General features: G+C 44.5%; 1 protein-coding gene across 1 annotated transcript in view; it reads left to right on the top strand.

The window, feature by feature from the left end:
* Positions 1-14,301, top strand: part of ilk (integrin-linked kinase) — a 78,767-nt gene that overhangs the window by 40,872 nt on the left and 23,594 nt on the right. The window contains exon 3 of the mRNA XM_048533284.1: positions 11,370-11,535. Within this exon, the coding sequence (XP_048389241.1) occupies positions 11,370-11,535 (166 nt within the window). The remainder of the gene's footprint in view (positions 1-11,369; positions 11,536-14,301) is intronic.

The raw sequence follows: 14,301 nt of genomic DNA, 5'->3' as shown, positions 1-14,301 counted from the left end.
GCCAAACTGTCCAATAACTTGTCTGTGTATATACTGAAAGTGGGATTTTGTTGAAATTTCAAACCTCAAGATGACCATCACTGTTTCTCAAAAGTAAACCTCTTCCATCACTGTATCTCAAACCCAAACTCCCCCCATTGCCGTATTTCAAACCCAAAGCCTCCCATCATTATCTCAAACCCAAACCCCCTCCATCACCATATTTTAAACCCAAGTCACCTCCATCACCATATTTTAAACTTACATCCCCTCTCCATCAACATATCTCAAATCCAAACTCCCTTCCACCACATCTCAATCTCCATCGCTCACTGTATCTCTAACCCAGCTTCATCCAGCTTCACTTCTCAGATTCTCCAGCATTGTCACTTCCTACTATCTCTGTATCTCTAACCCAACCTGGACTGCAATGTTTCAGAATTCCTCATTACTGTGTTTCTCATCTCTTAATCACTTAAGGTAGGCTCCCCCTCACTCTCCCCACTCTGTTCTTCTTGCATGTGTCCCATGCCCCATGCATGCACACGTCACCCTGTGCCTGACACATTGTTTTCCTGCCCATTGAACCTTTTCTTCCTCATATGCTCCCTGGCTCGATTCCTGCAATGCATGTTTTGAGTTGCTAACCAGTAACCTTCCTTTGTTCCACATAGATTGTTGGGATTGTTTGAAATTTCTTGCATTATTCCTGATGAGTGAGAGACAAAAAAGCTTTGAAAACATGGCCCCCTTTCTAGGAATATTATATTTCAGTTCTGCAAAGCAATTGTTATCAAAGAAGAGTTTATCCACCACACGTTTTGAAGGAGAAGCGAACCATTGGTTCCAATGGTTAACTTAAATAAGAAAAGATAAAATAGGAAACTTGAGTGAAGCTTGTAAACTGACGTGACTGGTTGGGTTGAATGCCTTGTATTTGTGCACTAGATCCTACACAGTTCCTCTTTGTTTCCATTTGCCTCTTTCACACTTGCTCCGTGATATATTTGTAGAGCAGTGCGAGAGATTTCCTTCTTTGGCAGTGTTCCTGGAGACAGATTGCTGTGAAATTCCTTTCCCAAAGTTGGTAGCAGTGTGAGTGGACCTGACCACGTGTGATCTTTATAGGATCGGAATAGGATATTTTGCCGAACTCTTATGAATGCTAGCCAAAGACATCCTTGGTTCTAAGCATTGCCAACACCTGAGAAATGATCCCGCTGTTTCCCTGGAATGTTTTCTTGGGAACACAGTTGTGATAGTGGCAATGTGTGGGGAGGTTTGGGTTTGTGATTGTGCCTATTTATCTACATCCATTTCTATCCAAGTATTGAAAATAGCGATATTTGGAAGAGGGGAGTAAGGAGGATATGAGATTGGCAAATTGCAGTTAGCAAAACTCCGTACACACCAATTCATCCAAATCCCTGCCCCCTACATCCAAACCTGCTGCAAGTTACATTCACCCTATTGCCTCAGACTTACTGACCTTCATTAGCATCTGGTCATCATGTTCAGATTACTCTGTGTCATCATCGTTTTCCATTCCTTTCACCTCCTCCAGATCCACAACCCTTTGACTACCTGCATTCCTCTAAATCTGGACTCCTAAGCATTCCCAATGCAAATTGTTGCCAATGTCCTCAACTCTGAAATTCCATCTTTGCATCTCTTTCCCTCTCACTTCTTTACAACATTCTTTTAAGCACACCTCTTTATCCAAGCCTGTCACCTGGCCTAATGTTGATTGAGTGCAAGGATCCGTGTAATTCTGTTGCAGGTGATTCCAGCCCCTCTCCTTAAAACTGCAGGGTGAATTCTGTCATATTATGGTCAGCGCTCCAGGGGTTCCTTCACCTTCAGCTCCCTAACCAAGTCAGCCTCATTACACGTCACTAAATCCAGAATTCCCTGTTCCCTAGTGGCCTCTACCACAAGCTGCTCCAAAAAACATGTCGTGGACATTCCACAAATTTCTTTTCTTGGGATCTACTATTAGCCTGGTTTTCACAGTACACCTGCATATTGAAGTCCCCCATGATTATTGTAACAGTGCCTTTCCTACATACCTTTTCTGTCTCCTATTTTATTTTCTTCCCCACATCTTAACTACTGCTAGGAAACCTGTACACAACTCCTATCATGGTACTTTTTGTTTTGCAGTTCTTCATCTGTACCCACACAGATTCTACACCTTCTGACCCTAAATCGCTTCTTGTTGTTGATTTAATTTCGTTTCTTCCTAACAAAGGGAGCCCTGTCCTTCTTCCCATCTGTCTGGGACAGGCAGAAGGAGCAGTGTCCAAATGTTGCAAACCAGCAAGAACTGGCGGTGTGAGGGGGCCCTTTACCTGAATGTGTGAACAAAATAAGTTAAATAACAACACAAATATAAGTAATTGAGTGTGATCCTATACCTGTTGCGGAGATATCGTTACAAGGATATCAAAGCTGGAAATTAAAAATTGAGGGCTATGTGAACTTTGAAAAGGGCAGGTAGGAAGGAAAGGGTGGAACAGTAGAATTGTTGGTGATGGAATGAGTACAATAACATGAAATGTTCTTGGATCAGGAGAACGTAAAATCCATGTGGGTGGAGGTTTAAATAAAAGGGAAAGAGGACACTGGTAGGAGGAGTCTAGGCATCTGGGCAAAGTTTCACCAAACACTCTGTTATGGATCCAGCGAGGGATCGGGCTAGTTTGGATCTTGTGACGTGTTATGAGGCAGGTTTTAGTAAATGATGCGAGATTAAAAGATTTCCTTGGTAACAGAGACTACAATGTGGTAGAATTTAGCATTCAGTTTGAGAGGGGAGGAGCTTAGGTTGGAAACAGTATTGCCAAGCTTAAATAAGGATAATTTTAAAGGAATGAGGGTGGAGTTGGCTGGCATGGATGGGCAAAGGAGTTTGGCAGCAAAGACAGTTGAGGAAAAAAGCAGATGTTGTAGAAAATAGCTCAAGTGTCATAGCAAAGATAGATCTCAGTGAGGAAGAAGGATTCTAGAAATGTGATAAGCCAACAATGATTAACTAGGGAAGTTAAACAAAGCATCAAACTGAAAGTAAAAAATACAATGTGGCAAAGATGAGTGGTAAGACGGAAGACTGGGAAACTTTTAAAAACTAACAAAAGACAACAAAAAAGGAGAGGGAGAAGATAAACTTTGAGGGAAAACTTGCAAGTATTATCAAGATGGACAACAAGATTCTTTATTTATAAAGAGGAAGAGAGAGGTCATGGTTATCATAGGCCCTTAAAATGGAGAAATAATAATGGGGAACCAGGAAATGGCAGAGGAGCTCAATCTGACCTTTGCATCAATCTTCACAGTAGAAGACAAGAATAGCAGTCTAAAATTACTGTAAATTAAGGGGCAAAAGGAAGAGAGGAAATAATTGCTACATACATATGCGAGAGCAAATGTTTGGGAAAGCCATAAGGTAAAGGCCCCTAGGTCCTCTCGATCTGACAGAATGCAGTTAAGGATATTAAGGGAAATATGGATGCAGTAGTAATAATCTTGTAGGAATCCTTACAATCTGGAAAAGTCCAGAGGATTGGAACACTGCCATTGTAATACCCTTCCTTCAAAAGGGAAGGAAACAAAAATAACAGGGGTTATTAGATCAGTTAGCCTAATCCAAACAAAAACAGAAGTTGCTGGAAAAGCTCAGCAGGTCTGGCAGCATCTATGGAGAGAAATCAAAATTAACATTTTGAATCCAGTGACTTTTCCACAGAACTGATGTTATGGAGAGCTCCCCTCTGGTTGGAGCCGCACCTAGCACAATGAAGAATATTTGTGGTTGTGAGAAAACAATTACCTCAGTCCCAGGATATCCTTTCAGGAGATCTTCAAGGGAACAAATGTCTCTCCCCTTCATCATAAAGTCAGAAGTTTAAGGTGAGAGAAGAGAGAGTTAAAAAAGATAGGAGGACAAATTTTTTTACACAGTGGTTTGTGTATGGAATGAGCTTCCAGAGGAAGTGGTGGATGCAGGTACAGTTACAAAGTTTAAAAGACATTTGAGTAGATACATGAATAGGAAAGATTTGGTGAGAATGAGCCAGGAACAGGCATATCGGACTAGTTCAGTTTGGTATTATGGTCGACATGGCCTTGTTCGACCAAAGGGTCTGATATTGTGCTGTACAACTCTAGGATTCTAAGTGGGGTTCTTTGCTGATGATTGCATAATGTTTGCCATTGATACCTCCTTGATACTGGAACAGTGTGTGCCCAGCAAAAACTGAGCAATGAGATACTAAGAACTGCTGATGCTGGAGTCAGAGATAACACAGTATGGAGATGGAGGAACACAGCAGGTCAAGCAGCATCAGAGGAGCAGGAAAGCTGGTGTTACAGGTTGGGACCGTTCTTCAGAAAACCCGTTTCTGAAGAAGGGTTTCGACCCGAAACATCAGCTTTCTTGCTCCTCTGATGCTGACGGGCCTGCTGTGTTCCTCCAGCTCCTCACTGTGTTATCAAACAACTGAGCAATGTCTTTGTTTGGGCTGACGAATGGTGATCTACATTTCTGTTGCACAAATGACAGATGATGATTATCTCCAAGAAGAGAGAAACTAAACGTCTTCCTGTGACATTCAGTTATACTCCCATCTCTGAATCCCTCACTGTCAACATCCTGGATGTTAACATTGACAAGAAAGTAAACTGGACTTGCCGTTTAAACACAGTGGCTACACTAGAAGCGTGGAGGCTAAGAATCCTGTCACGAGTAACTGACCTCCTGACTCCCCAAAGCCTGTCTACCATCCAAAAGATACAAATCAGTGTGTGATGAAATATGAAACAAACACAGAATGCAAGAGCAATTTAGCAAGTCTGGTAGCATCTGTGGAGAGAAAAACAGCGTTAATGTTTCAAGTCCGCTATGACTTGCCTTCAAAATGCTCTATTTTTTTTTTACTCATTTCCCTTTTACCTGGATGAGTGTCACTTCAACACCTCCCAGGACAAAGCACCGCGATGGTTTCACACCACATCCACCATCTTCAGCAATCACCGCCAACATGCAGTGACAACAACGTGCGCCATCTAAAAGTCACAAAGGCTCCTTCATTAACACCGTGTAAACCTATGATCAATTCCATCCAAAAGGACAAGGGCTGCTGATATGTGGGAACACCAGCCTCTGCAAGTTCCGCTCCAAGCCAATCACCATCCTAACTTAGAAACATTTTACTGTTTGTTCAGTGTTACTGAGTCACAATCCTGGATTTCCTTCTCTAAAGGCATTGTGGGTCAACCACAGCACATAGACTGCAGCTGTTCAAAAAGGCAGCTCAGCACCACCTTCTCAAGGGGCAACTGGGGATGGGCAGTAAATGCTGGTCCCAGCCAGTGATGTGCATTTCCATGAATGGCTTTTTAAAAAAATTCATTCACCATCGTGACTTGGAAATGCATTGCTGTTCCTTCAGTGATGCTGGGTCAAATTCCTGGAATTCCCTCCTGAAGAGCATTTGTGGATTAACCCACAGCACATGGACAGGTTCATGAAGGCAGCTCACCTTCTCTAAGGTAATTGGGGACAGGTAGTAAATGCTGGCTCAGCCATATTTATGAAAAGTGTAGATTCCATTTCCAACACTGCCTATCCCTACTCCCGTACAGAACAGTACAGATTTTCTCAAGAAGGGTTTAGGCCCAAAACATCAACTTTCCTGCTCCTCTGATGCTACTTAGCCTGCTGTGTTCATCCAGCTCTACACCTTGGTATCTCAGTACAGAACCTATCCAATTTGATAAAACATTGAGAAAAAGATCTGTGAACAATGGAATACAATGCAGGACAGGGCAGCGTTGGGATGTTCAGCCAGGTTAAAGTGCTAGGGTGGAGTATGTCACACTGGGGAGGATGAGCCTGCTGTATCTGCATAAAGACTACTCACTGGTCTGCCCTGTTCAGTACTCCTATATTGTAATTGAGATTGATGTGTTCGAAGTCTATGGGTTTCACGCGTATGCTGAATGCTCACTTTTACAAGTCTGGCTCCTGCAATCTGTGTTCTCCTGTCTCCCAGAGATCCTCAGCTACAGCCACTGCTGCCTGCATTGCTGGCAAGCTGCCAGGCATTGAGTCATGCTGCCAGCGTGGTCTTTCCACAAAGCGGTATGTTTCAGGCATTCACTGCCTCCCAGAGCACACGGGCAGATTTCTGCACCATTATATCAGTTTCATCTTAACAAACAGCGCCTCCATTGGGCAAAACCTGTCAAATCAACCCAGATCTCTCTCCATATCTCTGTGTCTGTCTGTCACTCACTCTCTCTTGCCATGTTTCTGTCTGTCTCTCCCTCACCACATCTCTCTCTCTCTCTCTCACTGCATCTATCTCTCTCTCTTTCACACACCTCGTCTGTCTCACTGCCTCTCTCTCTCTGCCCCTCTTTCTCACTGCATCTCTGTCTCTCTGTCTCTCTCTCTCTCTCCATGTCTTCTCATAGAATCCCTACAGTGTAGAAGCAGGCCATTTGGTCCACACTGACCCTTCGAAGAGCGTCCCATCTAAACCCATCCTGTACCCGATCCCTTCATTCCTCACTCCAGATGTGAAGGGCTATTTAGCATGACCATTCCATCTAACCTGCACGTCTTTGGACTGTGGGACAAAGACAGAGCACCCGGACGAAACCCAGCAGACACGGGGAGAATGTGCAAACTCCACACAGACAGTTGCCCGAGGGTGGAATTGAATCCAGGTCCGTGGTGCTGTGAAGCAGCAGTGCTAACCACTGAGCCACTGTGCCACCCGTTGCTCTGTCTGTTTGTCACTATGGCGCTCGTGTGCTCTCCCTCCCTCTCTCTCTCTGTCTCCACATCCCCCACTCAGTCTCCCTCTCCCTCTGCATCCTCCCACCCTCTCTGTCTCCGCATCCCGCTGTCTCTCACTTTGTTCATGCCCCCCCCCCCCCCCCGTGTCCGTGTCTGTCTCTCTCACCGTGTCTCTGTCTCTCCCTCTCCATCTGACCGCACGTCTCTCTGTGTGTCTCTCTCTTACTACATTTCCCTCCATCTCTATCTCATCTGTCTCTGTCTCTCGCTCTCACTGCGCATCTCTCTCCCTCTCACACACCACGTCTCTGTCTCGCTCTCTCTTTGCATCTCTGCGTCTCTGTCTGTCTGTCTGTCTCACCGCATTTCTGGCTGTCTGTATCTCCTCTCCCTGCGGGCCTCTCGCCCGCTCCCCCCTCGCTCTTTCTGTGCTCCTGTCTCTTTCACTTTCCCCACATCTGTCTGTCTCATCACATCTGCATCTCGCTGTGTCTGTCCCTGTTTCTCACAGCATCTCTGTCTTTTGAGCACCTGGGTGCATGTGCGCACGCACACACGCACGCACACACACACACTGTGTCTGCAGCATAGCGTTTTACAGCTCAGGCAGACTGTCATCATGTTGCTGATCAACAATCGCCTGTCTAGTCTCGTCTAATTATCCAGCTCTTGTATGTCGTGTGTTTCAAGTGATCATCTAAGTGCTTCTTAAATATTGTGAGGGTTCCAACTTGTATCATCATTTGACGCAGTGAGTTCTAGGTAGCCACCCTCCAGGTGAAAAAAATTCTTCCTTAAACCCCTTTGAAACCTCCTACCTTTTATTCTACATTTATGGCCCTTGGTTATTGACCTGTCCCCTCATGGGAAAAGTTTCTTCCCTATTTATGTCCCTAAAAACTTGGTACACCTCAATCAGATCCTGCCCCTCCATCAGGCTGCTCTAGTCTCTTCATTGCTTCAACCCAGGCAGCCTCCTGGGGAAGCTCCACTGAACCATACTCAATGCAGTCACATCCTTCCTATAGTGTGGTGACAGTACTCCAGCTGTGGCTTCACTAACATTATGTACAACTCCTTCAAAATCTCAAATGGCAGCCTATGTCGAGAGAAAACAGAATTAACATTTTGGGTCCAGCTATCCTTCTTCCGAGCAGCAAATCCTGGTGAATCATAGAATGCCTACAGTATGGGGGCAGGCCATTCACCCCATCAAACACACGCCAACCCTTTTTGAAGAGCATTCCCCCCGCCCCCCCAATTCTGCATTTCCCCGTGGCTAATCCACTTAGCCTGCACACTATTGGCAGTTTAGCATGGCCAATCCATCAAACCCACTCATCTTTGGACTGTGGAAGGAAACCAGAGCGCCCAGAGGTGACGTGTGCTGACACGAGGGTAATATGCAAACTCCACACAGACAGTCGTCCCAGGGTGGAATTGAATCCAGATCCCTGACGCTGTGAGGAAGCAGTGCTGACCACTGAACCACCGTGCCACATGAAAGGGTTATACTATTCCATTAAAGAGACCACCAGCGAGGAAACTTCTCATTCCAGTTTCAATTCTAAATCTAGCCTGTCCCTCAGCAGAGTTCTCCTCTGCTTTCCAGCAGATCGTAGGCTGTAGAAGCAGAAGTAGGCCATTCAGCTCATTTAGTTTGCTCTACCATTCGATGAGATCATGGCTGATCTAATAATCTTAAACTCTACTTTCCTGCCTTTTCCATATTCTTAATTACCCAAACTTAATAGCTTAGTGCGATGAAGAATTCTATAGATTCACTATCCTCTGAGAGAAGAAACTCCTTCTCAAATCTTTCTTGAATGGGCTTCCTTCTTACTCAGTGGTTATGACCCCTAGTCCTACACACTGTCCTGAGGGGAAACAACATTTCCACATCTACCCTGTCAAGTCCTCAAAGAATGTTGTATGTTTCAGTAAGATCACCTTTCTTTCTTCTAAATTCTAATTGTACAGGCCTCATCTACTCAAGCTCCTCTCATAAGACAGTCCCTCCGTGCCCAGTGTCAGCCAGGTGAGCATTCTCCAGACTGCCTCCAAATTCCTCTCCAGCTTTCCTTAGATAAGGGACCCAAAACCTGAGAGATTGACCATGTACTTTCTCTCTGCAGAAAATATTTGTGCATTTATTTTGCCTATGGTCTATTGCCATTTTCCTTGAGGGAATTGAGGAATTCTATTTAAGAACATCAAGTTTTTAATCAGAGAGATAACGGCATTTTAATGTTACTGGCTCACACAAGGGCTTAAATGTCACCAGGGCAGGTGGCAAAATTTGAGTTCAATATAAAATCTGGAATAGGTAAATTAGTCTAATAGTAATCATGTAACCATTGTCAATTGTTGTCAAAACCCATCTGGTTTTTTTAATGTCCTTTAGGGAAGGAATTCTGCCATCCTTACCTGTTTATAAAGCCTGCTGAAAGGCATTATGAAAGGAAACTTGCAGGGGCCATCAAAATCAATAAGATATTTTGTAGTCCCATAAAGGAAAAGCAGGTGGTCAGGAGCGGTGCTGACCCACTAAACGCTGAAAATGGGACTATTTTCAATGACTGCGCAGAAATGGAGGATGTGTTGAACAGTTACTTCGTTACAAAGTTACACAAGGAGGTTGGCTTGCTGAAAGTCCCAAGGGAAATAATAATGGATCAGGGACAGGGACTAAATAACATCAGTGTAAGTAAAACATTGATAATATGAGATTATGATACCAGCAAGTGACAAATCTGCGGGAACTGATGGATTCCATCTGAAGGTGTCAAAGGGTGTAAGGGAGCACGTAGTAGATCCACTAACTATAATCTGAAGTTCCCCAGATTCGGGAGTCATCCCACTGGATTGGAAAATTGCAGTTTCATGCCACTTGTTAAGAAGAGGGTAGAGGAACACCAGAGAATTACAGATTAGTTAGCCTAATATTTGTGGTGCAGAAATCATTGGAGTCTATAATCAAGGATAGGGTAACTGAATACCATGAAAATTTTCAGTTAATCAGGAAGAGGATGGATTCATGACAGGTAACTCAAACTTAACAAACGTTGTTGAACTTTTGGAAGAGGTGACTAAGGTAGTGGACAGGTGAATGTCTATGGATATGGTTTAAATAGACTTACAGAAGGCATTTGATACAGTCCCATATAAGAGACTATTAACTAATGTAGAAGCCCCACACAAGTGAGGGAAAGTTACTGACATGGCTGCAAAATTGGTTGAGTTGCAGGCGAAAGAATATAGGGATATTGGGTTGATTCCCAATTTGATGGGGTGACCAGTGGTGTCCCATTAGGATGTGTTAGGGCTTCAATTATTCAAATTATCTATTAGCAACTTGGATAATGGCATAAAAAGTCATATATACAAATTTGCTAATGACACAAAATTAGGTGCCATTGTTGAGTGGCAGTGTAGAAGAAAGCGTAAAATTACAGAGATATTGAAAGACTAGGTGACTGGGCAAAACTGTAGCAGATGGAGTTCCATCTAAGCAAGTGAGGTTATTTATTTTGGACCGAGAAAAGATAGATCAGGGTACTTTCTCAATGGTATGAAGGTAAATACAGTCAACATCCGATGAGATTTGGCAGTTCAGATGCATTGTTCTTTAAAATGCCACCAACAGGTACAGAAAATAAGCAAGAAAGTTAATGGAATGCTGGCTTTTATGTCTCGGACTGAAGTACAGGATGCAGACATTGTGTTGCAGTTGCACAGAACCCTGGTTAGACCCCATTGGAGCACTGTGAGCAGATCTGGGCACCACACCTCAGTAGGGATATATTGGCCAGGACAGGGTACAACGTAGGTTTACAGGAATGATACCAGGACTTTGTGGGTTATGCTATAGAACATGGAACATAAAACATAGAACAATACAGCGCAGAACAGGCCCTTCGGCCCTCGATGTGGCGCCGACCTGTGAACTAATCTAAGCCCCTCTCCCTACACTATCTCATTATTATCATTATGAGGGGAGATACTAGAACTTGGAGGCATAGACTAAACATTAGGGCCAGATTGTTCAAGAGAAATGTTAGGAAGCACTTCTACAGACAAAGGATGATAGAAATTTGGAACTCTTTTCCATAAACAGCAGTTGACGCAAGATTAGTTGTTCATTTTAAATCTGAGATAGATAATTTTTTGTTAAGCAATGGCATTAAGAGATATGGGCATAAGGCAGGGAAATAGTGTAAGCCCATAAGTTGTCCGTGATCTCCTTGAAAGGCTGAATAGACTTGAGGGGACGAATGGTCTATTCTTGTTCCTATGTGAGTCCAGACAGAGTGGGTGACTTTTAAGTACCCTGTGGGCAACAAGGCACAGGCAATAAATGCTAGCTGAACCATGAACGAATTTTAAAATAAGATCCCTGAATGACCAAGTGGATTCTTGCAAAAATCCTATGGCTATTGTTGGTTCATTTATTTGGTGCCAGCTGGCAATCAGTTACTGAACCAACCTTGAGTGTGATCCTCACTAATGGTGTGTGTTTTAATCCACCATGTGGTACTGTCACTACATCAGCTGCTGTCTGACTGGGAATGTTACTGTTTTGCAGAGATGACCATGGCTTCAGTCCCCTCCACTGGGCCTGCCGTGAGGGGCGATCCAATGTTGTCGACATGCTGATAATGCGTGGAGCTCGGATCAATGTGATGAACCGGGGTGATGACACACCGCTGCACCTTGCTGCCAGCCATGGGCACCGCGATATTGTACAGAAGGTAGGGACTTTCCAGGGCCTGTCACAGATGTTCTTTTATCCTGGGTCCAGACTGTTGGATCTTTAAGAATCAAACAAAATTCTCAACTTCTTTTTAACAAACTATCTTCCCCATCCCTCAAACCCCTACCTACCTCCCTCTCCCCACATTCTGCAATCCCCCACTTTCTCCAGTGCATCTTGTAGATGGTACACACTGCTGCTACTGAGCGTCGGTGGTGGACGGAGTGGGTGCTTGTGGATGGGATGCTTTGTCCCAGATGGTGTCAAGTTTCTTCAGTTTAGTTGGGGCTGCACCCATCCAGGCAAGTGGGGAGTGTTCCATCACACTCCTGACTTGTGCCTTGTAGATGGTGGACAGATTTTGAGAAGTCAGGAGATGAGTGACTTGCTGCAGTGTTCCTAGCTTCTGACCTGCTCTAATAGCCACTGTGTTAACGTGGTGAGTTAATTTGAGTTTCCAGTCAATGGTAGCCCCCAGGATGTTGATAATGGAGGATTCAGTGATGGTAATGGTGGTTAGATTGTCTCTTATTGGTGACGGTCAGTGCCAGGCATTTGTGTAGTGCGAATGTCACTTGTCAGACTATGCCTGGATATTGTCCAGATCTTGTTGCATTTGAACATGGACTGCTTCAGTATCTGAGGAGTCACGAATGGCGCTGAACATTGTGCAACCATCGACGAACATCCCCACTTCTGACCTTATGATGGAGGGAAGGTCATTGATGAAGCAGCTGGAAATGGATGGGTCTGGGGCACTACCTGAGGAACTCTTGCAGAGATGTCCTGGAGCTGATACGACTGACCTCCAACACCCATGACCATCCACCTACGGGTCAGGTTTGACTCCAACCACTGGAGCGTTTGCCCACTGTTCCCCATAGATTCCAGTTTTGCCAGGGCTCCTTGATGCCACACTCGGTCGAATGCAGCCTTGATATCAAGGGCTGTCATTCTCATCTCACCTCTGGAATTCACCTCTTTTGTCCATGTTTGAACCGAGGCTATAATGAGATGAGGAGCTGAGTGGCCCTGACAGAACCTAAACTGGGCGTCACTGAGCAGGTTATTGCTGAGCAGGTGCTGCTCGATAGCCCTGTTGATGATATCTTTCATCACTTTACTGATGATCGAGAGGAGACTGATGGGGCGGTAATTGGCTGGGTTGGATTTGTCCTGCTTTTTATGTACAGTATGTATTTGTACAATTTTCCACATTGTTACTGTCCGCAGGTGTACAAAGAACAAAGAAAATTACAGCACAGGAACAGGCCCTTCGGCCCTCCAAGCCTGCCCTGGATCGAGATCCTCTGTCTAACCTGTCATCTATTTTCATCTATTCCATTTGCTCCCTGCCCATCTATGTACCTGTCCAAATATATCTTAAAAGACGCTAACGTGTCTGCATCTACCACCTCCGCTGGCAACGCGTTCCAGGCACCCACCACCCTCTGTGTAAAGAACTTTTCACGCATATCTCCCTTAAACTTTTCCCCTCTCACCTTGAAAGCGTGACCCCTAGTAATGGAGTCCCCCACTCTGGGAAAAAGCTTCTTGCTATCCACCCTGTGTATACCCCTCATGATTTTGTAGACCTCAATCAGGTCCACCCTCAATCTCCGTCTTTCTAATGAAAATAATCCTAATCTACTCAAACTCTCTTCATAGCTAGCACCCGCCATACCAGGCAACATCCTGGTGAACCTCCTCTGCATCCTCTCCAAAGCATCCACATCCTTTTGGTAATGTGGCGACCAGAACTGCACATAGTACTCCAAATGTGGCCGAACCACCTGAACCAACCATGAAGTTCAGAGGGTGGAGAGCATTAAGTTCCTCAGAGTGACAATAACCAATGACCTGTCCTGAACTTCCCACGTAGGTGCGACAGTGAAGAAGATTGGAAAGAGGCAAATGTCATTCCCTTGTTCAAAAAATGGAATAGAGATAACCCCGGAAATTACAGACCAGTTAGTCTTACGTCAGTGGTGGGCGAATTATTGGAAAGGGCTCTGAGAGGTAGGATTTTTGATCACTTGGAAAGGCACAGTTTGATTTGTGATAGTCTGCATGGATTTGTGAGGGGTAGATATGCCTCACAAACCTTATTGAATTCTTTGAAGAGGTGACCAAACATGTGGATGAAGGTGGAGCAGTGGATGTGGTATACATGGATTTAAATAAGGCGTTTTGATAAGATTCCCCAGAAGGTAAGGAGGCATGGGATAGGGGGAAATGTGACAGATTGGATTCAGAATTGGCTAACCCTGAGAAGACAAAGGGTGGTAGTGGATGGAAAATATTCAACATGGTGCTCAGTTATGAGTGGTGTACCAAAAGGATCTGTTCTGGGTCCTCTTCTATTTGTGATTTTTGTAAATGATTTGAATGAAGGAGTGAAAGGATGGATTAGCAAGTTCACAGACAATACGAAGGTGGGTCACGTTGTGGACAGTGCGAGGGCTGTTCTAGGTTACAAAGGGACATTGATAGAATGCAGAGCTGGGCTGAGAAGTGGCAGATGGCGTTTAACCCTGGAAAGTGTGAGGTGATTCATTTTGGAAGGACAAACTTGAAAGCAGAATACAGGGTTAACAAAAAGATACTTGGCAGTGTGGAGGAGCAGAGGGATCTTGGGGTTCATGTTCACAGTTCCCTGAAAGCTGCCACCCGGGTGGATAGAGTTGTTAAGAAGCCGTATGGTGTGTTAGCTTTCATTAATAGAGGGATTGAGTTCCAGAGCCTTGAAGTTATGCTCCAGCTA

This window comes from Stegostoma tigrinum, chromosome 6, assembly GCF_030684315.1.
Source record: "Stegostoma tigrinum isolate sSteTig4 chromosome 6, sSteTig4.hap1, whole genome shotgun sequence".
Lineage (NCBI taxonomy): Eukaryota > Metazoa > Chordata > Chondrichthyes > Orectolobiformes > Stegostomatidae > Stegostoma > Stegostoma tigrinum.
The sequence above is the reverse complement of the archived record's forward strand: the minus strand, read 5'-3'. Positions and strand labels throughout refer to the sequence as shown.